At 35.9% G+C, this 27,499-nt stretch overlaps 1 protein-coding gene across 1 annotated transcript; it reads left to right on the plus strand.

Annotated features, from left to right (window-relative positions):
* Nucleotides 1–885: 885 nt before the first annotated feature.
* On the plus strand, nucleotides 886–27,006 carry LOC149654416 (uncharacterized). The gene is made up of 14 exons (XM_089845919.1): nucleotides 886–1,330; nucleotides 18,006–18,183; nucleotides 18,890–19,065; nucleotides 21,144–21,416; nucleotides 21,530–21,639; nucleotides 22,841–22,958; nucleotides 23,083–23,290; nucleotides 23,750–23,817; nucleotides 23,894–23,968; nucleotides 24,063–24,224; nucleotides 25,143–25,234; nucleotides 25,309–25,417; nucleotides 25,492–25,680; nucleotides 26,096–27,006. The coding sequence occupies exons 1-14, from the start codon at nucleotides 1,267–1,269 to the stop codon at nucleotides 26,212–26,214; spliced, it is 1,941 nt and encodes a 646-aa protein (XP_089702045.1). The 5' UTR covers nucleotides 886–1,266; the 3' UTR covers nucleotides 26,215–27,006.
* Nucleotides 27,007–27,499: the final 493 nt, after the last annotated feature.

Genomic DNA, 27,499 nt, shown 5'->3' on the forward strand with positions numbered 1-27,499 from the left:
GGGAAAAAGTTGAAAAATACTTGTTAATTCACCTTCTAGCGGCAGATAGTAGCAAACCGGATAGTGGAGGGCATATAGGGGAATTAACGTTCTAACGAGGGAAGCATCTAACGTCGTACTTTGTCTAGATGGCGCTAGCTTTTTCCGGGATTTGACTCGGTATATTTCATAACCCCCCCCCCCTCCATTTTGGGGCTGAAAAGGGGGAAGCAAGCTTTAGTCGCTTAATATGGGGCTCTATGGGCTGTCATCGGTCCTTCAGTATTGCTTTGTCCATGGCCTACCTTTTAACTGCGATCACTTTAAAAATTTCAAGTGACCTACAGTTCATTTAGGTCCCACCATGTGAATACCACGTTATGTCAAGAACTATTTTTTTAAGTAGTACCTATACTATCTCGTGGGGAGTAGTGATTGGGCAGTGTCACGTGACTGTGTCGTCTGCTAAAAAATAGTAGTAAGCGTGGATAGATTCAACAAAAATGCCGATGCCAATTGCTAATGCACAGTGCTGATAACGCTACTAAATTCACGCATGCATTGCCCAGTACAGCTTTATTCGATTGAAGATAAGTGTGATATAGGCCACGCCCCCTACGTAACACGTTGTGTACGCCTCTTTAAACAGTAAGCTCTTAAATTAAATTAAATTTTAAATCTAATTACTAGTTAGAAACCTAATCTCACCTTTGCTCGAGCATACCCTGGTTTTGTATCGCCCAGTTGCACCTTACTTAACGAGAGGAAGTTACTAAACGTAACTAGTAGACTTTCGCTTGCTTAAACTGTCTAATTCCGATCCTACCTTTTCTAGGGAAAGCTTGTTGAAACTTACTTCCCTCCCTAAGTTTTCAGTGAGAGACCCGGCCTTCCCCGTGAAAACTTTTACTAGAACTTGGGTTGGGGTAGACTCGGTGCGGACGGTTGTTAGTACATAGTTAGAGTTTAGGATTGAAAGATACGGTTGGTGGTAGAACCAACGTTCCGGGCTTGACTCAACATCCATTGACTCAACAAGACAAGAGTAAATCAACCGGCTGGATTTACGTTTCTCGAACGTTCATTCATAAAGTTACCTCGTGACTACGCGAGACGTTCTTGTTGGTTCGGTTTTTCTTTGCCCGGAGCGCTGCTTTTAAACTTCTTAAGTAATTGTAAAACAATTTTTACTCGTGACTCGCGGTGATTGTTGGTTGAGACATTTAAAGTACTGACGAGGGGCTGGTTGCCTTTAATTTATATTTACTTTAACCCGTTGCGATCGTCATGTCCGCTCAAAGACTAGTATGTGTCGTCGTCATGGTTTTGGCAGTATTTTGCCATCAAATTGGTATGTTTAAATTTTACTTTAATTCAATCAATTGCTTGAAAATTTTACTTTAATTACAATTAGTTGCTTGAAAGTCGTTTAATAATGGCAACCTTTATGTTGTTGTTAAATTTGAATTAAGTTTTTATTTATCAAAACCTTCAAAAGCCAGAGCGAATTAGTTTTTTGAACAGTGAACTCCTTATAAATTTTGGTTATCAGAATTCCGAAGTGGGTGTTGTAAGAAATTTAACATAAATGTTATTGCGACTTTGGCCTTCAAAATTCTGATATCACTAGGTGTTTTTAACGTTTGGGTGACGAAATTGGAATTCCCTTGGGTATTTTACTAACAAAATTTAACCTTTAAAATTAAATTTGAAATTACGAAAAGTATAAAAAAAACTATTTTATTATGGTTGTAAATCAAGTTATAGGCTAATTGTTTGATGACTAACCAATCAGTTTTAGTCATTATTACATGATTAATTAAAAGATAAAGAGGATGAAACGTTTCTGGGTGTTAACTAGCTTCTTGAGAGAGCTATGACATAATTGCAAAGAGGGAAATATTTTGTTAATTTCTAGTTGTACCGTGCCGAAATTAAACAAGAAGGTGTCGTTTTTACGATACAACTATTTTCATACTTTGAAAACTCTCAAGTATACTGCCTCCCCTCATTTCCAAGTACTTCATTACTTATTTCCCATATTTTTAAATAATTTCCTCAATAAATACTCGTGCGCATGCAATTAGCTGACTTATTTGTTAAACACTTTATTTCCAATATTCGTAATTATTTAAAACCAAAAAAATACCGAATTAATTCGGTAATAAAACGGAAACATGACCTTCACCCCCAAGAGTACTTATGGACGCTGCGTTAGGTTAGGTTAAGTTAGGTTCATCTTCTATGTTTTCACGTCAAAATTACCATTAGCATACGTAACTAATACTTTGATAACTAACTAACTAACTAATTAATTCATCTATCGGTCATTGACAATTTTTAATATCATTTCTTTTGATGTGAGTCCGAATAATAATTGCGACGAATCGACTCGTACATTAGATTATAAAATGGCCAGAGGCTAGTTCGGTTGAAGAAGAAGCTTCATGTGATATATGCTGATGGGATATGTATAGAATAGCTTAGTTATTTCCATGGGCGTCACAAATATGACCACAGATAAAGGCAGCTAGCTCTTCGTGTCTCGAGGGGGTTTTAAGTATGAAGAATTTGACTCGGTCTTCCGTCGTCGCGCCTAGCTGCCAGCTATTTCTTCTCCATTTTTTTTCGCTTTACTTGGTTTCATGTTGGTTGGTTGTACTCCTCCCATTTTGGACAAATCTGGTCTTGGTTAGGCCTAAAGATTTTCTTTTCAACCGTGATATTCCGAGAGCCGAAACTTCCAAAGGGCGTTCGTGCGTATATACACCTAAAGGGAAAGTGAAAATGTTGGTATTGATAGTTTACACTCATGGAGGATTCATACCATTCACTTCAGAAGACCAGGCTACCTAGGGGACAAAAGCAGACGGGTTTTTGTCCTCCAGGTAGCCAGGTCTCCTGGTGTAAATGGTATCAATCCTCCATGTGTGTAAAATATCTATAGGTTAATAGCGAGCTTTCAGATGGGGTACGTCACACCCTCCCAAGTCTTACCGCTGTTCTGGTAGCCATATTGAGTGGTCTCAGCTTCATTCCTGCTTTAAACCCACCAATACGGCAGCGTAAATTATGTCACGAGACTCAGCTCCTCCTCCAACTGAAAGCTCTCTATACAGACAATGACAATTAGGAATAACCAGAAGGGGATAATTGAAGAAGGATGACACTCTGTATCCTCTTGATACTTGAGTTATGCAACATGATTTTTCCCGGGTGAGAGAGCCCCTTTCGGTTTGTTCTCTCGCTCATGAAACTTCAGATAGGCGTCGCACCGTGCTAGGGTGAATTCTATAACTGTATGGTATTTACTAAATCATCAGAAATCAACCAGACACAAACCTCGATTGTCTTGACGTGATGGGACAAAAACGCACAAGCACAAGCGCATGCGCCTCGGAAATCAAATAGTTAAGCAGCGCTAATAGAGTAATGATGAGGGAATTAACTATTTATCGCGTATGTAACTTGGGAAGAATCGTGTTGCAATTACCCTCCCGCTTTGTGGTTGTACACTTCTCACGAAGAGAAGTAGCTGATAAAATTAACAGAAATGACAATTTCACCTTCTCTTTAATTAACATAAACTTTAATATGAAAAATATACATATTTAATTGTACAAATTACACTCGGAAAAAAAAATACCGAGTATAAATTTTTAAAACCCATATAGTTATGTCCTAAGGCATCCCATTACTCCATTAGACTCATCGTGAAAGAAAAACGCTATTAAAAATACATTTATACATAAATTAAAAAGATGTATAGGGGGGCCCTTCTTGGTGCTATAAGGCGCCAATTAAATCTCGTTCATTCAGATTAAGTATCGCACACTCGGTGTAGGAAATCCGATCTAACGACTAATTCTAGCATTAAGATAAACTCGTTTTCGTATCAATTCCGAGGATGAGTTTTAACTTTGAGTTTAATATATATACTTTATTACAAGATAATTTGTGTTTTATTCTCATTAAGCCACGGAAACGGATAAAATGTTGTTTAATTATTTTTTTATTTTCATGTTAGCATAAGTAGATTAGTAATTATAAGTATGTTATAATTTGTTTTGCGCGCAATAATATATAATTTTCGCGCACCCCAGTTTTGCCTGGCCGTTTGTGGTGAGAATAGACTGTGGAAAGAAAAGGCTAGCAGATCAGTTCCTGAGTAACTCGCCTGACAACACTGAGATTGAGGGGAGGAACTTTTAAATAGGCTAGAAGTTCTTCAGTACTTGAGTAAATTGGCTCAAAGAGGGCCTGACAACACTGAACTATAAAGAGGGGAGACTTCTTTAAAAAGGATAGCAGTTCAGTTTGAATCAGTACTTGAGTAACTTGGCTCAGAGAGGGCCTGGCAACACTGAGAGAGAGAGAGAGAGAGGGAGAGAGAGAGAGAGAGAGAGGGAGAGAGAGAGAGAGAGAGGGAGAGAGAGGTTGAATTATCTTTAGCCCCTTTATTAAAAATTATCTTTAGTTACTTACTTAGTTAGGTAGTTTACTTCTGATGTTAGGAACTAGTTCTAACTTCAATGATTCGTAAAATTCAGTGGCAATAACCTAATTATACAAATTAAATTGTTTTATCTTATGTTTCTCAAGATGCTACTTTGCTATGTGGTTGAGTCGTATTTCGTGTTACTCTATTAATATGGCGTGTTGGGCAACGCTTGAATGATTTCCAAGTATTTTTGCCATCGTCTGCATAGAGGGGGTTACGTTTTGTCAAACGCCGTCGTTTCTACCATTATTACAAGTCTTAATTGATCGTGTACTCTCTGACTTGAGAGCTTCATTAACGCACGGTAGGCCTTTCAGATCAACATTTTATGTTTTTCATTAATTTCGGTTTGAAATTTTTGAATAAATAAAGATAGGGATAGTTTACGTTTAGGCATTAGTAAGTATCATCGTTGATACTTGACAGTCGGGGCATTTTCAATGCCATTTTAAAATATGACAAGTATATAGTAAAGCTTGCATATCTGCAGCATACTAATTATCATAAGTTTATAAGATATGTTCCATCCATAAGTATGACACTACTTATACTTCGTAATACTACCTAGAGACGTACAGCTCAAGATAACTAGTTCTAGAACGACAAGCGAGAATTGAAGTCCTACACTCGGTGGTTAATTTTGCATGCAGGACTTCCATCTAGCTCCTATTTAGTCTGCATTACTAAGCCTTTGACAGCAGCGCCCTAGTCACCAGGCGTATGTAGCTTTACCTCGAATCTATGACCTACCTCATTCACTTCATGACAAGCTCCAGTTTCTAAGTTACCAGTGACAAACTTATGGTGAACATTAGCTTATGAACGTATGTCTAAACTTATTAAAAATTGTCTTATTAAAAACCTTAATCTTATTAAAAAAAAAGATACGCAAGTACTTCCCTTGTACACCGATCCCATCAGTAGATATTAAATTAATGTTTTTATATTAAACCATAAAATACACTTGACTTCGACTAGGCCTACATTGTGGTTTTATTCAATTTTAAATATATTATATAAAAAAATATTAAAACCACGTCCGCTTATAAAATATTTTCAATATTATTTTATTATCATTTTACTTTTTATTTTTTAGAAAAATAATAATCAAACAATTATATCAAGGCGTAGCTAGTCGTGTCTTAAACACTTCCGTTGCAAATTTATTTATTTTTAAAATCTCTTAAGAAAAAAAAATGTTTTTTTGTAGAAAGTGTTAGGGCCAATTTGAATATTATCAGTTTAAATCAGGAAAATTCATTCAAAATATTCAGGTGTTTGATTTGAGGTTAAGGTTACTCTTGTAGACAACAATTAGACTAAAAAAATCTCTTGATATTGCCTAACTTTATTAATAACCGGACTAGGCTATTGTTTTAACACCTTATCAAAATAAGATTTGCATATAAAGAACGGTTTTTAAGTTTAAAGGTTTATTTTTGCCGGCAGTTAATTTCAGACCTATTTTCCTAAATATGCTGAAATATTCAAGAATATAACAGACTTAATTAGACAAACAAACAAATTTCAATTAGTATACGTTATAATTAAATACGTTAATTAGTGTTTAACCAGAAAAAATTAATCAAGAACATTTATTTCGTACTGTTCTAAAAATAAAACCGTAACCATTAAATATTCAAGTATATTTAAACTTAATTAGACAAACAAACAAATTTCAATTAGTATACGTTATAATTAAATACGTTAATTAGTGTTTAACTAGAAAAAATTAATCAAGAACATTTATTTCACACGATTCTTAAGGAGAAAAAAACCCCGTAACCATTTTGTTATTTGGAAAAAAAAACATTTGTCCAATTAATTCCATAAATACTTGAAATATTTAAGTGCGATTTTATGGTATGAAAACGTGTATAGATTTTCACTTGAATTAGCGTCGCACCCGTAAATCGTCCGTCTGGGTTATGAGTAATTATTTATGTAAGACCCAATTTAAAAGAATTCGACATACCTAGCTGACGTTTCTTTCAAAGTTGAAACCAGAAGGTAAAAAAAAAATAATAAAAAATTTAGAACCAAAACCCAGTTTTGAAGTTTAAGAACAGGTATAAACGCGTCATCGCTTGCAAAATATGGAGTGTGAAAAATTTACCTGGAATTTTAAAGAGTTTCGTAGTAAGAAGTTAATTTAAGAATTTTGGTTTTTTTTTAAATGTTATTTAGCATTCAACTGGCGCACGTCTTATTAAAATTGTATTTACATATATCCTTATTATTATTTAAACTTTAAATCGAGGGGGTTTTCACTCTTAGATTTCTGAAGGCGCTTTTGGAAAGATAACGATGTGTAATGTGTTTGGAATTTGTTGAGTCAAAATTACGATTAAGTAACGTTGTTTCTTGGTATTTCTAGAAAATGATCGGTTTTTAGTAGAAAATTATCGATTCTGGGCAGAAAATGATCGATTCTGGGTAGAAAATGATCCATTCTTATTAGAAAATTATCGATTCTGGGCAGAAAATGATCGATTCTGGGTAGAAAATTATCGATTCTGGGCAGAAAATTATCGATTCTGGGTAGAAAATGGTCGATTCTGGGTACAAAACGATGGATTCTGGGTAGAAAAAGATCGATTCTGGTAGAAAATGATCGGTTCTCCGTAGAAAACGATCGATTATGGGTAGAAAACGATCGATTCTTGGTAGAAAACGATCGATTATGGGTAGAAAACGATCGATTCTTGGTAGAAAATGATCGATTCTTGGTAGAAAATGATCGATTCTTGGTAGAAAACGATCGATTCTGGGTAGAAAACGATCAATTCTGGGTAGAAAATGATCGATTTGCTATTCAAATGATCAAATTTCAATCGTTCGCTAACCTTACCATATTCCATCATCTATCCAAAAGATGATGGTTAAAGAGAGAAACAGTTACTACCCTTTCGAGAAGTAACACGTCATATCCGACCTTTCGTGACCCTCGTCTCCATCGAAGCGTGCATGCAGCAGGTATTTAAATAATATCTTTATGTTTTAAACAAGGAATTCCATCACTCGAAAAGTATAATAAAATAAAACACCAGCGTGGTATTGTTTGAATTTCAAGACATTCCTTTTATTGTTTGTTTGAGATTCCCGTTGTTATCATTATTATACATACTACAACACTGCGGAGCGATATGAAGTCAGATTCAGATAATATTTCATCACCTTATATGGCGAAAGAATTCCATTTTCAAAGAATAAATTGTTTTAGAATATTCTTCGAAGATGAATTTATACATAACTTTAATAATTTTCATCGTGAATATTTTTTTAAAATTTAAATTTTAATTCTAGATTATATCTGGTGAAGTATTTTTGGTTTTAGCAGACTGTAAAAAAAATGTTCTTCATTTTAAAATTTTTTACCGATTTAACTTTGGATATTGTGAGCGAGGGTACCTCATTTTCATGAGACAATTGAATTAATTATATTTCGAAAGGGTGTAGGCGGTTTGATGCTTAATTATTTAGCGGATCTAGACTTATAGCTTTTTTTAAGGTTTCGTTTCGGGCGGTTACCTTTGGAAAGCCAAGCAAGTTAAGAAGCAATGGATGGAGGAAATAAGTAGAATTTTCGTTTTTCATAAAAGAAGAAAACGCGTGAAACTTCAATGGTTTTTGGGAACATCCTGTGCTATACAGCAGCTAGGGGTCGATTCCGTACCTACATGCATACATACCTTAGGTAGGCTACAATTCTTATTTCTTAAAGCGATTGTGAAATCGCTTTTTTGAACTTTGTGACCTGAAATGTCGCTCTGAATCTGTTGAGGAATTTTCAGTTAGGCCTATTGTTCTATATCTGTTGAGAAATTTCAAATCTTTCTCAGTATCTGTTGAGGAATTTGAAATTTTGCTCTGAATATGTTCTAAGATTTGAAATACCGCTCTGAATCTGTTCTGAAATTTGAAATACCGCTCTGAATCAGTTCTGATATTTGAAAAACGCTCTAAATCTGTTCTGAAATTTGAAATAACGCTCTGAATGTTCTAAAATTTGAAATACCGCTCTGAATCTTTTTAGAAATTTGAAATACCGCTCTGAATCTGTTCTAAAATTTGAAATACCACTCTGAATCTTTTAGATATTTGAAATAACACCCTGAATTTGTTCTGAAATATGAAAAAACCTTCTGAATCTTTTAAGGAATTTTAAATATGTCTCGGAATGTGGGTTGTATTGTATCATGGGCATATCATTTCACATCCTCTTTAGGGCGAATGTTTCTTTAGAATCTTTTGGGTGAACCCCCCCCCCCCCCCCGTTTAGGAGGTCGCCTCTGTGTGGATTTTTTTATCGTCTTGTACATATAGATTCTTAAAAAGATTGTATATAGGTAAGAAAAAAATATCTGTTGGAATTTTTGACTATGCGGAGGGTCTACCCGTTTTGACGGCTATATTTTACGCATGTTAGACTTTGCTGGTGGCTGGCTATTTCCTTTTATGGTCTCCTTCCTTTTAAACCTCAAAATACTATTACCACTACTACACCTTTTCAACTCAGTAACCTTCTGAGAAAGTTTTAACCACAATTAGTTAATTTATAACATATTGTGATGGTTATTCCAAAATACTTTGGTTATATCAAGAAGTGATATCTAGTTTATTAGGGAGAAGGTATAAGATGCCTAAGTATTCGCGCCGCGCCATAGTCCCAGTCCCCCTTTCAAAATACAAGGGGGGGACGTAAAAGGAGGCCGGGCTATTTCGCTGCCTCTCCTCAGTCGGAAAATACAAGTAATTTTCCCGTCATTCGCGTTGAGCTGACGTGAGTTTTCAAGAGCCAATGAGATGCTGGTTGTAATTTAGAGGTGGGGATTAACTCCGGACAGGCTACGTTTGGACTGGAGATAAAGCTGGAAATGTGGGGCGAATTTATACCTTCTCCCTAATAAACTAGATATCACTTCTTGGTTGTATATAGTAGAGTTTAATATGTTTATAAACATACTGGGCCCATAAAAATGCATAAATTAAGCCACGTAATAAGTTAGTTTTGTTAAATCGAAAAAATTTCAAAAAATAAACAGGCATGCAATTTGACAAAATAGGTGGTGACGTTGTAACTTGGGGAGAGGGGGGGGGAGTTCACACTATAATCTCGCTTATCAAAAAACCTTGGTCGCGTGGCAGGCTCGTGCCATAGGACCCACTCTACCTTTTGAAGCCATTGTTACAATTTTTCTAGAGAGGGTTCCCATCTGTCGCTTTAGTATCAACTTTTTTTTTGAAAAAACTTGCTTCGTTCAAACAGATTTACAAGAATTCCGGCAGTCTGCTGATTTTCTACATAATGAATGACTTATACCTATACAGCGTGTCACCACGATGGTCTCTTAGTTATAAGGCGTTAAAAAACCATAAGTGATAAACCTGAAAAACGTTCGTTTTTAACGTTACGCGTTTATGAGTTCTATTCTACGATGTGAGGTTTAACTATTTAGCGAATTTTACAGCCGACTAATTTTTGGGACTTCTTTTGTCTTTGGTGTTGAAAGAAAAACCTTTCTTATAGGCGTGCCCTATAAGAAGCTTTTTTGTAAACTAGCCAAATTATAATTTGCCAGGATATATGGGCTTCCTTTAAATTTTTGGGTTAAAAAATGTCTTGTTAAGAGTGAATTATTAATTTCAAAATCGTGACAACCACAAAATGGGAATGCCTAACTGCCGGTTCCTTAAGTTGAAATTATCGTAAGTTTATGAGTGATACTATATAAGTATGACACTTTCTAGGCCTCGATCACCAAGCGTTTCTCTACCTGAATCTGACTAATATACGTCAGTCACTACACAACTGTTTTCAGTTTATAAGTGATATGTTCCTTCCATAAGTATGACACTACTTATACTTCGTAATGCTACTGAGAGACTTACAGCTCGAGATCTGCTAGTTCTAGCAGAACGACAAGCGAGAATTGAAGTCGGTGGTTAATTTTGCAGGACTTCCATCTAGGTCCTATTTAGTCTGAACTTACTAAGCCTTTGACAGCGCCACAGTCACCAGGCGTATGTCGCTTTACCTCGAATCTATGACCTACCTCATTCACTTCATGACAAGCTCCAGTTTTTAAGTTACCAGTGACAAACTTATGGAAGGAACATATCTTATAAACTTACGCTATCAGTTAAACGTGTCACACTTACGAAACTTATAAACTTATGAACTGTTGGTTATATTGAACTACAATGTTAAAATATTTGAAGGATAATCACGTCTGGGATTTCCATCAAAAAAATAGAAATTAGGTTGTAACCGTTTCTCATGGATTTAAAATGAGGGTTCAATTATTTGCAATTTGGAAACTAGACTCAGCATAGAGGTTACGGGAAAGAAGAAAAGTTCTATGAGTTTCGGAGCATTGTTTTTACTTGACGAAATTGTCCATCCGCTGGTGATACAATATCGTCGTCGGAATAACGGGGGAGGCTCCAATTAAAAGATGAGAAGACAATGAAGATACTTCTTCCATTCATTGTCCTTTATTATTATTATTTTTATAAAGAAAGGGGACAATTACCCTTACAATCGTGAAAAACCCGTTATACTACGAACATTAACTGTTAAAATTTCAACGGAAATAGACCAACGGACATAATTTGTTAATTGAAATTTCGTGACATAGTTTAATTAAACTTGATTAATTTTAATGCCGATGGATTTTCACGTTAACGAATTGTCCCCCTTTGTATCTATAAGGAAAAGATTTAATTTGGGATAGGTTTTTAGTTCGTTTTCAAAAATTTAGAAAAATAATTAGGCTTAGCAAAGTCTTCTTCATTTCTCGCGCCACAGTTTCGCGCGTGAACTATCATTTTAATGAATCATAACCCACTCGATTACGCGCTTCACGACGCAAGCTGCTCGCGATATGAATGAACAAGTACATGTACATAACGCTAAAAGCTTTAAACCATCATACTCTTTACTAATCCAGTTTCCTGGAGGTATGTAAGAATTTCGGTCCTGACTTGTTCGGTTATCGTCTTCGCTAAGAATGGTAACTTTCGAACGATTATCCAGTCACGTGATATGGAAAGTAAATGACCTTGCTTTTGTATCTGACCCTCTTCTCTAGAGTTCTCTCTTTCGGTGGTGTGACGGTAATTCAATCACCGTGTAAACAAATATAAAAAACATTTTTTTTTTCTTTTTGTTCTGGTTGGCGTGCGAAAATGGTTGGTGGCTCCGTCATTTTCAATTGATAGGAAACGGGGGCGAACAAACTGCCTGCACTTCCGGTTATTGGGGATTCCACTTCTCTTCCCCCCCGTTCATATTTGAATTAGGCTTAATACCCCCGATTTATACGCCACTGTCAACTTGGCCCTCGAACAGAGAGAGGCCTATACCATCCATACCTCTGTTTCTCTCAAGTGGTGTTTCCCTAACCCTCAAAATACGAGGGATGTCCACACAAATACTTACCCGACGTCTTAAGCGAGTACGCCCCGCGTCTGTCCATTTCTTCTAAGTCTAAAATAAACTTGAACGAATTTAAATTGGCCGATGTTAATTGACAGATCTTTTCTTGGATGAATTAGTTAATCTGGGACAAACTCTTGGGTTAATCTGGGACAGTGTCTTGGGTTAATCTGGGACAATTTCTTGGGTTAATCTGGGACAGTGTCTTGGGTTAATCTGGGACAATTTCTTGGGTTAATCTGGGGCGAACTCTCGGGTTAATCTGGGTCAATGTCTTGGGTTAATCTGGGACAATGTCTTGGGTTAATCTGGGACAATGTCTTGGGTTAATCTGGGACAATGTCTTGGGTTATTCTGGGACCTCCTTGGGTTAATCTGGGTCAATGTCTTGGGTTAATCTGGGACAATGTCTTGGGTTAATCTGGGACAATGTCTTGGGTTAATCTGGGACAATGTCTTGGGTTATTCTGGGACCTCCTTGGGTTAATCTGGGTCAATGTCTTGGGTTAATCTGGGACGAACTCCTTGGATTAATCTGGGTCAATGTCTTGGGTTAATCTGGGACGAACTCCTTGGATTAATCTGGGACAATGTCTTGGGTTAATCTGGGACGAACTCCTTGGATTAATCTGGGACGAACGCCTTGGATTAATCTGGGACGAACTCCTTGGAGGCTTGGATTAATCTGGGACGAACGCCTTGGATTAATCTGGGACGAACTCCTTGGATTAATCTGGGACGAACTCCTTGGATTAATCTGGGACGAACTCCTTGGATTAATCTGGGACGAACTCCCGGGACAACATAAGACAAACTCTCGGTTTAAACAGGGATGACTGCTCAGGTTAATGTGGGACAAACTCTCGGAGTTAATTTTTGGGTTAATTCCAAGCCTAATAAGTAACGTTAATCCTCATCTTTGACATATGTAAATTGTGATGCACGGTTACGTTATATAACCCTGATAAGTTTTCGGTGTCACTGACGTTACATCTTGTTTATTTTGGTGTCGAGCGAAGCATCATATACAGGCAGGGCATAGTGACATCTTTGGTGACCCTCTTGGTCCTCGAAGTCTAGCCTATTCTTGGAATGGAAGAAGCTGGGAGGCGAGAACCCCCTGAGAGTGCATTTTTTTTGGGCTAGTCTGAGCCTGAGATTCGTATGGGAAATTGGTGCTTATGGAATGCGAGTCGCGAGGGGTGGACCCTTTTAAAAGATTACGGCATTTTTTTGCCACCAAAATCGCGTCCCGAATTTTGCCAAAATAAAAAAAAAATCCCCAGCATGCATGCACCGGAAGTACCGGCTTGGAGGTACCCCGATCCGGCAATTTTTTTGTGCCTTTGCCTTCATAGTCTGCGGTATATGGGAAGGTAATAGAATATAGAAATGTATGTCTCAAGTTTGGGATATTTGAATCAATTGAATATTATTCGCCCTATTCAAAATTGTCATGTATAAAATTTATAGATACAGGGTGTTTTTGAATACGGTATGTTACAAATTATGTTGGGGGGGGGGGTTTCTTTCAGCCATTTGGAGTCGAAAATGTTCTGTAACATTGAGAAATGAGAAATGGATACGGTTTGCGATTATCCCTTTAGCCATGGAAACATAAATCACCCCTGAAAAATTCCATAAACACTTGAATTTTTATTTTAAAATGTTAACCGACAGATATAATTATTATAATTATGGGGGGGGGGGCTTCAGCCGTCTTCTTAGTCTTATATAGCGGGTTTGCGATGTCAAGAAAGAACATTTACATTTCCTCAGTGGTCAACGAAGCGTTTCCTAGCTTATTATCCACACCGTTTTATACCTATAATAAAAACAATAGATTCGTAGCCCTTACTTAAAAAAAATTTAATGTATTTTTAAAATTCACCTTTCGGAATATTGTCTTCTAAAGTTCTTAGAAACGGAAGTTAAATAATATCAATATGATTTAAGTTGAGGGGGAATTTTCTGATATAAATTATGATTTTAGGTTTATTTTCCTTGTTGTAATTTTCCCCTCACGTATTAGTCCTACACCCACCCATCCCCCAAGGCCCTCTTATGAAATATCTAATATACAGTATGCAAATGAGCTGGGAATTAACATTATTTAGTATTCATTTCTATGGTAGTTATGAAATATAATGAGTAAGATAAAAGGCTCGTAAATTGGTGCCTAAAATGTGTTGAAAACAAGTCGAGGCGTTGGACAGTTATTTTTCATTTATTTTGATAAGAAATTGAGGTTTTTGGTAAAGAAAAGTTTGCTTTAATTACCCCCTATTTGACTAATTAATGTTTTTTAATCAAATTCTAACTTTGGAGGCTCAGAACTCTGGTTCTATTATAGATAAATGGAAATCCTTTGAGTATGTTATAACCATATTTCTAACCTATCTACATTATTTAGTATTCATTTCTATGGTAGTTATGAAATATAATGAGTAAGAGATAAAAGGTTCGTAAATTGGTGCCTAAATGTGTTTGAAACTAGTCGAGGTGTTGGACAGTTATTTGGCATTTATTTTGATTAGAAATTGAGGTTTTTGGTAAAGAAAATTTTGCTTTAATTACCCCCTATTTGACTAATTAATTTTTTTTAATCAAATTCTTACTTTGGAGGCTCACAACTCTCGTTCTCTTATAGATAAATAGAAATCGTCTAAGTATGTTATAGCCATATTTCTACCCAATCCAACGATACTAAATACTTGGGGTTTCAACTACAAGTTCTGTAAAAAATTAAAAACTAGAAAATTTAAGAAAATTAAAAAAACATTAAAACCCTATTCACTATATCTATTGCCAGCTAACCCACATTGTCTAAAATTTAAACGAGTGTTTTACCGTTTGTTTTTCTTTCTTCTAAAATAAGAAACAATGAAAGACAATGGACGGATATACACCGGCTCTTGGTTAAATTTCCTTCATTCTTAGCGGATGATTATAGATTTGACCTTGTATATAGTGACTTTAGGGGTCAAGAGGGTGTATGCTTTGAGACGGCGCAAGAATAGGAAAGATGCAACGCCAAACCAAATGACTCCTTCAATTACTTCGCTTGAGCAATCAATTTTAAATTAAAACCCCCCATGCCACCCACCTTATGAGTAATTTTAGGAATCTACCTGTAGGTAATTCAAAGGAATGGTAATTTTGTTTTTCTATTTAAAAAGATTTAGGCCTAGTATTGCGTTTGATTTTTGGATAGTGTTTGAAAATATGGAGCTAAGAAATTGTTTTTAAAAGGTATGCGGGTCTAGCGCGCGAGATGACTGGGTATAGGTTTGTTTGGCGCCATTTTCCCACGTGTTTATGTAAAAGTGAATCCGGATTCCCGCGCGTATTTTGGCGCGCCTTCCCACGCGCGTTATTTTTGCGTTGCTCCTCTTTAAACACGTGGAATGTGCAACAGGGTAGTTCCGAGTAGAGTATATACGATTTAGTATTTAGGAATTTTCAACTTTCCATATATATAATATATCTTCCTGTTTATGGATTTCAATTAAAAATAATTAATAAATTAGATTAATCTAATTACCTTATTGATTAAACTGTAGTTTCTTAGTTTTAATTAAATTAATGTTCTAGAAAGAAAATTTAATTTAAACAATCATAGCTTCAAAGTTAAAAAGAACTTTTATAAATAAAAGTTTAATTATACAGGGTGATTGGTTGTTTCAGAAAGGGTCGTAGGACCAAAGTATAGACTAGTTTCGTTAGAGAGGGGTGTAGACTGCGTATCCCTCCCTCTAGGCGCGCTCTTCCGCACGCGCTTTGTAGGGGGATGACACTGAGCTGAGTGATAGAGGGGTACGACGTTTGCAAACGCAGACTACTCTATGGGCACATCGGTTGTACCTCCCTTGCTTTTTTGTAACACTCTGTATTTCTGGCGCCTTGTATCTCTACATATTTGACCCTGTTGAAGCTTTATTTATGTTTGAATATTCCCACGCCCCAAAAACAAGTATTTGAACGACATCTACTTCGAATAGACGTTTATTATCAGCATTAACTACCCTTTTTCTCTTTTTTACCTTTCAAGATTAAATTTTAGTTTTAATACTTGTTGATCTTTCAAGGTGGAATAGACTTTGTAGGATCGAATAGATGATTTTATATTTATTTTTTTCGTTCTAATCCCTTAGAGTTTTAGAGAGACGGTGTCTTCTAGATTTCGGGTGTAATTATTTCAGGAAAACTTCTTACACCTACGGAGATATTTTTTTTGGTTAGCTTTTAAGGGAGAGGGCTAACTTTACACGCAGAAATATTTTGGTTGGCGAAAAATAGCCCACGCAAAAACCAAAGCGATTGATGTACCTGGACCGCCAGAAATTTCTTATCTCTTTTTGAGTTAAATTTTATTTTCAAAAGCTTCTTTTTGAAGTTTAAGTTTTAATGGGACGAGCTATCAAAGTCTGAGGATTAAATTGAGCATATAACCCCCCTATAAGTATAATGTATGTTTTAAATCCTTCCTTCTAAAGTATTACTAATTTTAATTTTAATTTAAACCAATATTTTACATTTTATCACCCCTTTAAAGGTACGGGTATAATAATAGTTTTAAATAAAAAATTAAATGAAAAAAATACAGTTTAGCTTCCCTTTAATGTCCAATCCTTATTTCTAAAATATGACTAATTTTAATTTAATCTAATATTTACAGCTTATAACCCCTTTAAAGGTACAGGTATAATAATAGTTTTAAATATGAAATGAAAAGAAAGTATTAAATAAAATCAGTTTAGTATCCCTTGAAAGGTGCAATTAATATAAAATTATCAATTTACAGAGATGAAATATTAAATCAATTAGTTGTTTAAAACTTAAAACTAGAAATTTAACACTTTTAGCTTTTTTTTTCTGGCACAAGGTGATTTGTTAGTTTTTCCTACTGGAATTTTAGAGATAAATTCATTTAAATATAACAGAATTAAGATTTGGATAGTAAAATAATCCGTAAAACTTTTTCAGACCTTCTCAAGATTCGCTCCTTGTTAATAATTTAAAATACTTTTAAGTACTTTTTATTTTATAATAGAGAGAATAAAATAATATAAAAAAGTCTTATCAAATCTTAACCCTTTTAATAATAAAATTATATTAAAAAAATTTTGATAAAAGTCCGGGAGCAATGATCAGATTGAATCATTCAATGCTTGTTCGTGCTCAGCCCCTCTTTTTATTTTGTTTGACCTGAAAAAGGGGAGGTCACCGGAAATGATTTGATCGGACACACAAAATCATCAATCGATTATTCAAAATCGTACGTTCCTTCAACTAACCATAGCTCTCTAAAGAAATGGTTAAGGACTTTGATAAATTTTTATATAAACCTCAGTCTCAACCCCATTTCTTTGTCGCAATTAAACCTTAACCATCTAAATCAATTAACTATGAAATGGGGTTTTATCTCTTTTTCGCCACATTTCAACCAGACGTGTTTAACTTTGGGAAAATATTTTAGCCTTTATTTAATTCCTTATATATAGGCCTATATTCTTTAATTATAAATTATAAGATATAAAATGGGCTAAAGAGATTTTCGTGAATTGGTCTGCCTTTGTGTTAAAACTAATACTAAATTCATTGACTTTCATTGACTTTAATTCATTATTTGCATTAATTATTTTATTTACTAATTTATTGTAATCGAAGAAAATAAATCTTTTTTTTTTCAACCCTTTATTCAAGTTGGGGTCTACGGACCCCACCCTAAACGTTACTTTCCACCAATCAGTCATTATCACATTAGCATAGTAAAAATTAGAGATTGTATAGTCTGTTAGCGCAATTGGGTTGCCCAAAAAAGTAACTAGCATTAACCATAGTTTTTCAATTTTGGTAATTAAGAAATTTAAGTACACTTTTTATAATTACTACGGTAGCAGACGAAAATTCCTAAGAGTGCTCATTAATTGATTAAAAATCATTAATGGGAATAAACTCGATCGTTAATTTGCATAAATTTCTCGCGCGACTGCCTTTTTATTTACTTCATTTATTTATGTAACCCGAGCTAATTATAATATTGTAATTTAATTTTTTTCTTTATTATTATTTTTTCCATAGACGCCATATGTTACTTCCCGGCGGAATTCCAAGGAACTTATTTAATTCAAACTCAAGCTTCACCGGCTTACGGAGGACACACTGTGACTTATTCCGAAGTGACAGTCGAAGCGGACGCTATTCCACCTTGGGGTCGCTGCCATCGTCGTAGCGGACACAATGTCATTCTCAAAGACAGGTAAATAATAATTACAATTTATCCATTAAACCAGAACACAATTTATTCCAAGCACGACTCAAAGAATATTAAATAAATAAATAAAGATAAAAATCACATTAATTAAACTTCAAATTAACGATTAATTTGAACTTTCTGAGCTTTTATGCATGCATAAAAAATAATGAATTTTTTCCTAGCTAATCAGAAATCGGTAGCTATTCAATATTCATGTTATAATTCATATTATTATTATTACATTTCTAAATATTATATACAACAATTTCAGACTTGAAACACGTAAATTTCGCTTCGAAATAGCACTATAACTTATGGGGATTCCAACTTATTATAAGATTAAAATTAAATTGTTTTGTTTCTTCTTTTGTCTAGCATTCATTAATTATTTTTTCATTCCTGGCCCTCCCCTTTTCGTTGTATTTAACTAATTAAGGAACTAATTCCTATAATTACGATTTGATTTTCGTCCACATTAAGCATTCAAGATATTCTAATTTCGGTTGGATTTTAATGTACATACATACAAATTTAGTTCGTGTTTCATTTCTTTGAAATTTAAATAATTTTAATTATTGGCTGAGCTAGCATTTCTTAAGGGGGAGAAGTTCATTAAAAAGCGTAGCGTGGAGTTAGAACACGTGATCATGAACAGTTTAATTATTTTAATTATAATTAACTCTATTTTTTTTATTATTATTATTACTAGTTCTGGCGGGGAAGACTGCATGAGATGTTTTCATTTAACTTTGAAAACACCCAATGTCATTCAAATTCATTCGGAAGGCTTGGCACGTTGTTACACAAATGAAGAAGCGGCGAGAGCTACTTGTCCTGATGACAGAGCAGTCCTGGAACGAAAATTCAACGAAATTATGCTTTACCGTAAGTTAATAATTGCCAATTTATTTAATTTTAACATAAGATTATTTGTAAGTCTTCATTTGGTATTTTCCAATATTTTCCCCTTGAATAATTAAAACATACTTGTATTTAACTTACGGTTTGGTTTTTAAGCCATCATAAAAGGCAACAACGTGTTAAATTCAATGAACCCTAACCATAGCTAAAGGGGTCAAGAAAGTTGTGGGAAAATTCTTCTTCAGACTACGTTTTCTTTATCGGCGTTGAAAAATAGAAAAAAGAAAATATTTTCTTTAAAGTAATTACCCGTAAGAGAGCAATCGTAATTTTTCCCTCACTCTATGAATTGTTGCATGGAATTTTTAGCATTACGCCCAACTGAAATATTTAAGTCTCATCATTGGGGGGTTTTCTTTAAAATCTCTCGGATATGCTTGGCTATGTTTTTTTTAAAGGGATAGTAAGTATTGTACCCAACAAATGCCAGCGTTCTATTTGTTTACTGCCACATTGTAAGAGGGGAGACTCAATCCACGTAGGTCCCCGCCCGTTCCTAAAACGGTACTGTGCAGCCGTTCCCCGGTTACCATGGTTACCTTCTACCCCCTCTCGGCAACACAAGAGAGCGTACATTCTCGCGCATGCTCTATACTCTAACCTCTTGAGTTTGCTTATAATTTCGAATATTTCTCGTATCCAACAGAGATCACGTAACGCGCGCCCTTACCAACGGCTTGCCCGTTGAATCTCCTTAGAAATCGTGCTAGTATCCCTTTAAAGTTTTCCACCCCCTCTTATATAAGCCCCCCTCCTTATTTCTGACCGAAACTACACCCTCGCCTTTACAAATCTGGTATATAAACAAATTTCACCTTAAGTTTGTACCGCGATCAAACCTATGGTACCGTGATTCTGGAAGGAGCGTTTGGTCAAACCCGTTTCAACATTAAACTTTACTATAATCTAATCTTGCATACATTTCGAAAGTCTTTCAAAGAGACCGAAAAATTTAGCTAAAACTCGCCCTTGGTAAATTTTCCCATAACCTAAGTTGGCCTCGCGCAGTCTCTAAGGGAATTATTCTATTGAAGTACTTACTTTACAGTACCTACGTAGCTACACTCTTAAGTCTGTCATGTTTCGAACCGTGCAAATTTTAAAATTCTTTAAACGTAGGTGGTATACCTGTTACGGAGTCTGAATTAACTCCGTTCATTTATCTCGCGAATATTCAACTATTAAACATAATTAAATCCCTAAAATATATGTTTATCTAATATCATAAGTATGACACTACCTATACTTCGTAAGGTTCGAGCTAGTTCGAGAACGACAAGCGAGAATTGAAGTCCTACACTCGGTTAATTTTGCAGGACTTCCATCTAGTTCCTATTTAGTCTGTACTAAGCCTTTGACAGCGCCCCAGTCACCAGGCGTATGTCGCTTTACCTCGAACCTATGACCTACCTCATTCACTTCATGACAAGCTCCAGTTTGTAAGTTACCAGTAACAAACTTATGGTGAACATATATTATTGATTTATGATATCTATGGTACGCACGCTTAACCCCAGCCTTATACTATGTTTCAGTTTAGTATTCATGGAGTATTTCAACAATTTCATGAATACGTTTATTAAATTAAAAGACGAGTACTTAATACTTATAAAGATGGAAAGATGGGCTTCGGAAGAAGTTATTTCGAGTGTGCCGATTTACTTTGGGAATTATTAAATGTTTTAGTTTCCACACTTGTCAAATTGTTTCTCATTTAAATATTAAAAAAATGGAAATGAAAGTATGATTTGTATGGAGTAAGCGTCTCCCTCTCCGAGTCATCCATTCCATCACCCCCGTTGTTAATAGGCGGATTTGAGAAGATTTATTTTTGTGTTGAGGTCGGGAAAGATCAAAACTTCCAAAATCAAGATGCTTTTTAAGGAGTGTACGCCCTGAAGTATTTTTATGGCAATTTTTCTTTTGCTTTTATAAATGACTCAATGTCTCCGGTATCGTCAACTTGGACGCCATATATCACTTACCTCTTTGCACCAGAGTTAAATGAATCAAGGAATCAATTTATCATACTTATCTAACAGGCAAGCAACAAAATCCTCCAACGATATCTCCCGGTGGTTTCCAAGCTGCCACTTCACCTCCCGGTATCGCCAGTGGTATTCCAGGGATGACTACTTCCGGCGCACCATCATCGGTGTCTAGCGTCTTCTGTCCAATTAATGGACGATACCGGTTCACTTACACGGCCAATAACGGTCTGTTCCGATGCAACAAAGCCGATTCCGAGTTGGCTGATTGTCCATACGGGAACGGAATGGCCGTCAAGTTCAGAGAGTGCAACTTTCCTGATCTCGGTAAACAACCTTTGTGACTAAATAAACAACAATGACAACAACAACAAAAATAAAAATACATTTCAGTCGTTTAAGATTCGAAATCAAATGAGTATTTGATTTTCTTTTTGCAGATGTAAGTTTCGTCTGTCTCGGAGAATGGAAAGGTGAAAAAGAAGACCGGTACTTGGCTCTCATGGACCTCAGAGACGACCCAGAATCCAGACCTAGATATAGATGCGGGGTGAGTTGGTTTTTATAACAATCTTCCCCCAGTGTAATGTGATGTACAGATAGTGTACAAACAAGTGTTGCCAGTCCTTCGCGAGTGCAATTAGATTAACCGCTATCTACAACAACAGACTGAAAAGCTTGTAGTATTCAGTGATCAAAGCGATTTGTGGTTAAAGTTAAGAAACCGAGAAAGAAATTTCTCCTGCCCCTTTAGTCATTGAAGATTTCGAGATGTTCTTTAGGCTTAACTGTACCGCAGATTCTGTTATGATAAGCTTAGTATCTTAAAATCTCGAAAGCGTTTAACAAATGTACACAATATCTGAAATAGTAAGGCTTGATATCCATCCGGATAAGACCTCCCGACTCTTTGATACAATAGATTCAAGGGTATAGATGGATATAGCTAGAGAACTAGCCGATATTTAACAACTTAAAGTGTATCCATGGGTATATCTTGAATACATATATGGGTACACCTAGACTACGGGCGTAGCGTATCGCATCGCATGGTCGCCTTTCAGGAATTTCTCCTCCTCGAGGTTTGAGGAAAAAAGTAGACCACCGAAGTATTTTGGCCCGGACGTGTCTATCTCTTATTTTGTCCGCCTTTCCCAAGGGAATCTTAAACCATTGGGGTCAAGCTTTCCCAGTACAGGACGTAGGGGTCAACTACTTTCAGATTTCGGTAGCCGCCGCCACCGCGTGTTGTTATGGGGGAGAGGGGTGGGGGTTATGAAGGAAAGGAAGTCTTTGAGCATTCCCAACTCTAACCCCAACAATATTCGAAGATTGATTTTGGAATTGTCAAAAGACTCGGAATAATACTGGACATGTAGAAATGAAGGCCTATCTGAGTTGGGGTAGGGTCTTATAGAAAGGATTGAACAGTTATTATTGGGTTAAAATATAGTTGGTCTACATCTAAAGAAAATGATAAAACGTAATTTTGAATATGAATTACTGCTTTAGTAATCGCGATTTTTTGAAATACATCTTTGCAACCGAATTACATTAAAAAATTACTGCCTATTAAATCGATGGCTGCCCAATTTCCCTTCACGCTACGTCACCTATCATTAAGCATAAGCCATCCTTAATTACTTTCAAATATGACCTACTTATTAAAAAATACCGTATTTCCCATGCAGATAGATATAGCTAAAATTTTAAAACGGCTTTCAATTTCTTTTCTCCTTTGAAAAAATCAGCTGTATCGTTTGGAACCCCATTCCGGTCGGGTCTACGTATCCCTGTCAGCCGATTCCACCTGCTTCAACCAACTTAATAGCGCCACGGATGGTTACGAGTCTCTTCTATTATCACCTGGTAATGAATCTTTAAAAACTTCTCACGTTGACTCATTCTCTCTCTCTCTCTCACTCACTCAAGGTTGAATTTTTCCAGTGAAGTCTATAATTGATCGTAATCTTTTTTTGTTTGTCCATCGCAGTACCCGAGAAAGCTTTACCAGAAGCTGTTGAAAAGTCTGAATGTAGGTTCCCCGATTGGACAAGAGGAAAATGGGACAGTTTGGAAGTGTCTGGAAATAGATTCGTCTTCAGGGATATTAATACGTTCCAGACGTTACACGGAAGGTGCATTGGAAGAGGAAATGAAACGCCTTCCGATAAATACGCCGTGTACTACGTTACTCAATGGTAAGCTCTCACTGATGTGACGAATCATAGTTTTACCGTGGATAGATTTAATTTTAGAAGTAGGAATGGAGAACGGTTAGTATTTATAGACCAGTGTAGAGCCCCTCCCTCCAACACGTAACGAAAAGTTTAAATTATCTTATTAGCTCACTTAAACTACGTTTTGATGACGTTGCTGGCGGGGGCGGCGAAAAATACGTTATTCCTTTCTTACCTCTGTCGCTATGACCCTCCCGCCTCTTCTTTCATACCCCTCTCCGTCCCGTGGAAGGGGGTCCGGGAGTGGCGAGCGCCCAGATTACTCCGTTCTCCATTCCTACTTCTAAAATTAAATCTATCCCTGGTTTTACTTTATTAGCGTCACTATGGTTTATTGGTTTAGTAGAGTAGTTTCATCCTTGCAGATCTTTTGTAATATTTTCGTTTTACTTATGTATTTTGATTTATTTATAATTTTAGTGGTGAGGAGAAGTACAACTGTATGAGATTGGCTCGACGTAGTGCTAATGTTTTGGAATTTCAACTTGGTAAGTTTTTATTTTATTTTTTTCTAGGCGTTCAAACGTGAACGGCAAACGTCTAAACATATCTTATTTACCGCAGGGTCGGAACCAAAGTCGGAATACTCGGATACAATTTGTAATAATCCCAAATTCGAAGCCAATGTAACTCAAGGAAGTAAGTAGTAGACCACCAAATTTGATCTAATATATTATGTTATCACGAAAATCCTAATTAACATAAAACCTTGGGTTTTTTCTTCTAATTACAGGAGAAGGTAATACTGTTACATCGTGTCCGATTACTGGCGACTATTGGGGTGAAATACCAGGAGCTCCTGGACTCTGTGCCAAAGTCGCTTCAGACTGTAACAATCCGGATGTTATGTTCTACACAGTATCTACTTGCGAAAATCGTAGCCATGTCTTTGAAGGTATTTAACTTTTTTTTTATTAAAAATTAATAGCGTTAAGTTTTAATTAATTTGAAAGCGTTAATTTGGGTGAGACTTGTTCATTAAGTGTTCTGTATTCTATTTATGTCGAACTTTGCATTGCAATAACAGGTAGCTAAATAATTAGGCTTAACAAGAACCCTTGTTTACCAAACGAACCGTGAAAATGTTTTCCCCGTTTCCTGATTCCTAAATTTTTAATGAAGTTCAAACGAATTATTTTAACGACTTAACGATGATTTTTCTGGCAACAAAATTTAATTTTGTTTAAATTTCATTGGAGGGAAATGAAAAAATATCAAACGCTTTGTCGTCTTTTTATAAATAATTCATGAAAATTATTAGCTTTGAGTCGGGCTGGGCGGTTACTCGAGAGGTACCTTTGAAACGTTAAGCCTTTGTTGTAGGTCAGTGGCTTACAAATAGAAATACCGACGATCGTGACCCAAACGTAACTTGAATTTCAAATTAATTAATCAAACAAAAAGAAAAAACAATAATACAATTCAAAATCTTAATATTTCTTTTATAAATTGTTTTTAAATCATTGAGTTGGTTTCCTGATATTCGTATAATTAATGTTAGGCTTAGCATTTTAAAAATTTCTTTTAATGTTAGGCTTAGCATTTCAAACATTTCTTTTAATGTTAGGCTTAGTATTTCAAACATTTCTCAAGAACTTAATAACTTATGTGTACTTTAAACTCGTATCTTCGTATCTCTTCGGTAGTCAAATATTTTAAGTAGAAAAAAAACCCCTTTACCCACGTGTTAAACATGTTTTTAAATTTGGCGCGAAATTGTGTAAAACTTTTTTTAACCTTCGGAAATCGTAAGGTGTCGGAGGTTATTTATTTGATGCAAGAAATGTAATTTTTGGATAATTTTTTGCTCTAGAACGTGAATATCGTTGTCTCGGTAATTGGGAAGAAGATGGTATTGTTTATACCTATACTCAAAGAAGGGATATGCGTGGATTTCAATGCTTTGTAAGTTTTAAAACGAATGTCATTCTTATTTCCAGTAATAAAATTTTAATATCCACGTATTTTATTAATTACAGTCTGGGAAGGTGAATAAAAATGGACAAGAAGCTTATATAAAAGAAGCTGGGGAAAGTTGTATTCGCGGCGATAACCCTGAAGTCTATGGAATGAAAATAATGAAGCAAAGTATGTATTATTTTTATTGATTATATTAGTTAATTATGTTCATTAACTAATGCTAGTTGGGTTTGCATTTTTAGCGTCTTGCCAAAACATACCAGCAGTCACGTTCGTTCCCGTTCGACCCCCATGGAGACCACCTCCACCGCCACCACCATCTGTGCAACATATTCCACCCGGTCGACCCATTCGTCCAACGTCACATGATCCCTATTGGTACCAAACTGAAACGGAAGAACCCACTACGAAACCATGGAAACCAATTACTGGTATGTTCTGTCTCCAAGGGTTAACAAAGGCTTAACATTGCGCCAAGGGTTAACAAAGGCTTAACATTGCGCCAAGGCTTAACAAAGGCTTAACCGAGGCTTAACCAAGGCTTAACAAAGGCTTAACATTGCGCCAAGGCTTAGCCAAGGCTTGACCGAGGCTTAACCAAGGCTTAACCGAGGCTTAACCAAGGCTTACCCGAGGCTTAACCAAGGCTTAACAAAGGCTTAACATTGCGCCAAGGCTTAACAAAGGCTTAACATTGCGCCAAGGCTTAACAAAGGCTTAGCCAAGGCTTAACCGAGGATTAACCAAGGCTTAACAAAGGCTTAACATTGCGCCAAACGAGAAATATCTTAATAAACATGATTTAAATTGTAATTGCTAACGATTTTTGTTAAATAATTTTTGTAGGACGTCCCAGACCAAATGATATACCGACGGAAGTTCCGGCTTCTTCGAGTTGCAACGTGAATTCCGTCGTTTCGTTAGTGGCGCTAGCTGTGCTAAGTTTGTTCGCGCTAACGTTTTAATTAAGATCGAGACTGTGATACCGTGGTTGAAAACAAACTTGATAACTAATAGTTTTGCGAACAATTCCTAGTCCAGTGCAAAAACAATTAAAAGACAATGCCGTTATTTGGGCTAAAAATGTGAAGAAAACTGCGCAAACGAACGCACTGTTGAATATTGCGTCGTATAGTTTTAGTTTACTTCCGATCGTTTTAATCAAACTGTGATTTTCTAATGGTGCGTTGCCGAAATCCTACCAAATCGACGTTGCCTTCCAAATAACTTATGTTAAGTGTATTTTTTTACATGAAATTGCAAAAACACGCGACGCGTACTTTGACATTTAAATATCGCGGCAAGCAGGGCCGGATTAAAGGGGGGGGCGATGGGGCATTGCCCCCCACCGGGCGCGAGGCTTGTTAACATATTCCCCCTAACAACCTTTACTGTTCCTTTTTTTGGCGGCTTAAGGGGGTACGTAATATCTCTCCCCCCCCGGTTGAAAAATTGCTTAATCCCGTCCTGGACCGGCGGCAAGTTAATTAAGTCTCACTTAAATTTAATTTAATTATTTTTAGTAAGGTGTTTTGAAGCTAATTATGATTTAGAAAACAAAATATACCCTTCCTAGTCTTTAGTCTTGGCAATTCTTTTTCTTAACTAGTTGATTGAAGATCCTTTCTTAATATACTATGTAAATACAAATATTTTTAATGGAAATGTACAAATAACCGTCAATTTTTTAAAGGAGTTTCTTTGTAAATATTTCTTTATATCGAGTATTAAAAAAAACAACCCAAAGTGAATGAAAATTTGGGAGAGTAATTTCATTTTTAATAATTGTTTATATTGTACAGTTTGAGGTTTAAACCACAGACTGCTGAACAATGAGGTGACGGACAATGATGTTCATATCAGGAGAAAAGAGGTAAGTTCATAAATCGGGTCTCCACTAAAGTACAGAAACTGGATAACGTGCTCCTAAGGTTATTATAAGAAACTAGCTGTTACCCGCGGCGTTGCTCGCGTGTAATTAGAACTTCCATCAAAATGATATAAAGAATGGGTAGTTTTTACTGATGACTAATATTTTTGTAGCACCCTAGGAGCGAAGGCACTCGGCGTTGCCCGTCAGCCCGTCGGGATGAATTTTTTGTTACTTTTCACGCGGACATTATTCCATAAAGAAGGGTTTTTAAGTTTTTGACCGCCATTTAAAAAGATGGCAACAAATTGAACCCAAAAGACCATTCAGCCCGTCTATAGGTTAAAGGAAACCAGTGTACTAAATATTTGCGAAATCGG

Source organism: Phalangium opilio, unplaced genomic scaffold (assembly GCF_054372755.1).
Source record: "Phalangium opilio isolate 3A_F unplaced genomic scaffold, DU_Popi_V2 ptg000079l_1, whole genome shotgun sequence".
In the NCBI taxonomy this organism is placed as follows: Eukaryota; Metazoa; Arthropoda; class Arachnida; order Opiliones; family Phalangiidae; genus Phalangium; species Phalangium opilio.

Coding starts and splice junctions, on each gene's coding strand:
- LOC149654416 (XM_089845919.1), top strand. CDS start 1,267: ATGTCCGCTCAAAGACTAGTATGTGTCGTCGTCATGGTTTTGGCAGTA. Junction 18,184..18,889: donor AATGTCATTCTCAAAGACAG/GTAAATAATAAT, acceptor TATTATTACTAG/TTCTGGCGGGGAAGACTGCA. Junction 25,235..25,308: donor TGCGTGGATTTCAATGCTTT/GTAAGTTTTAAA, acceptor TATTAATTACAG/TCTGGGAAGGTGAATAAAAA.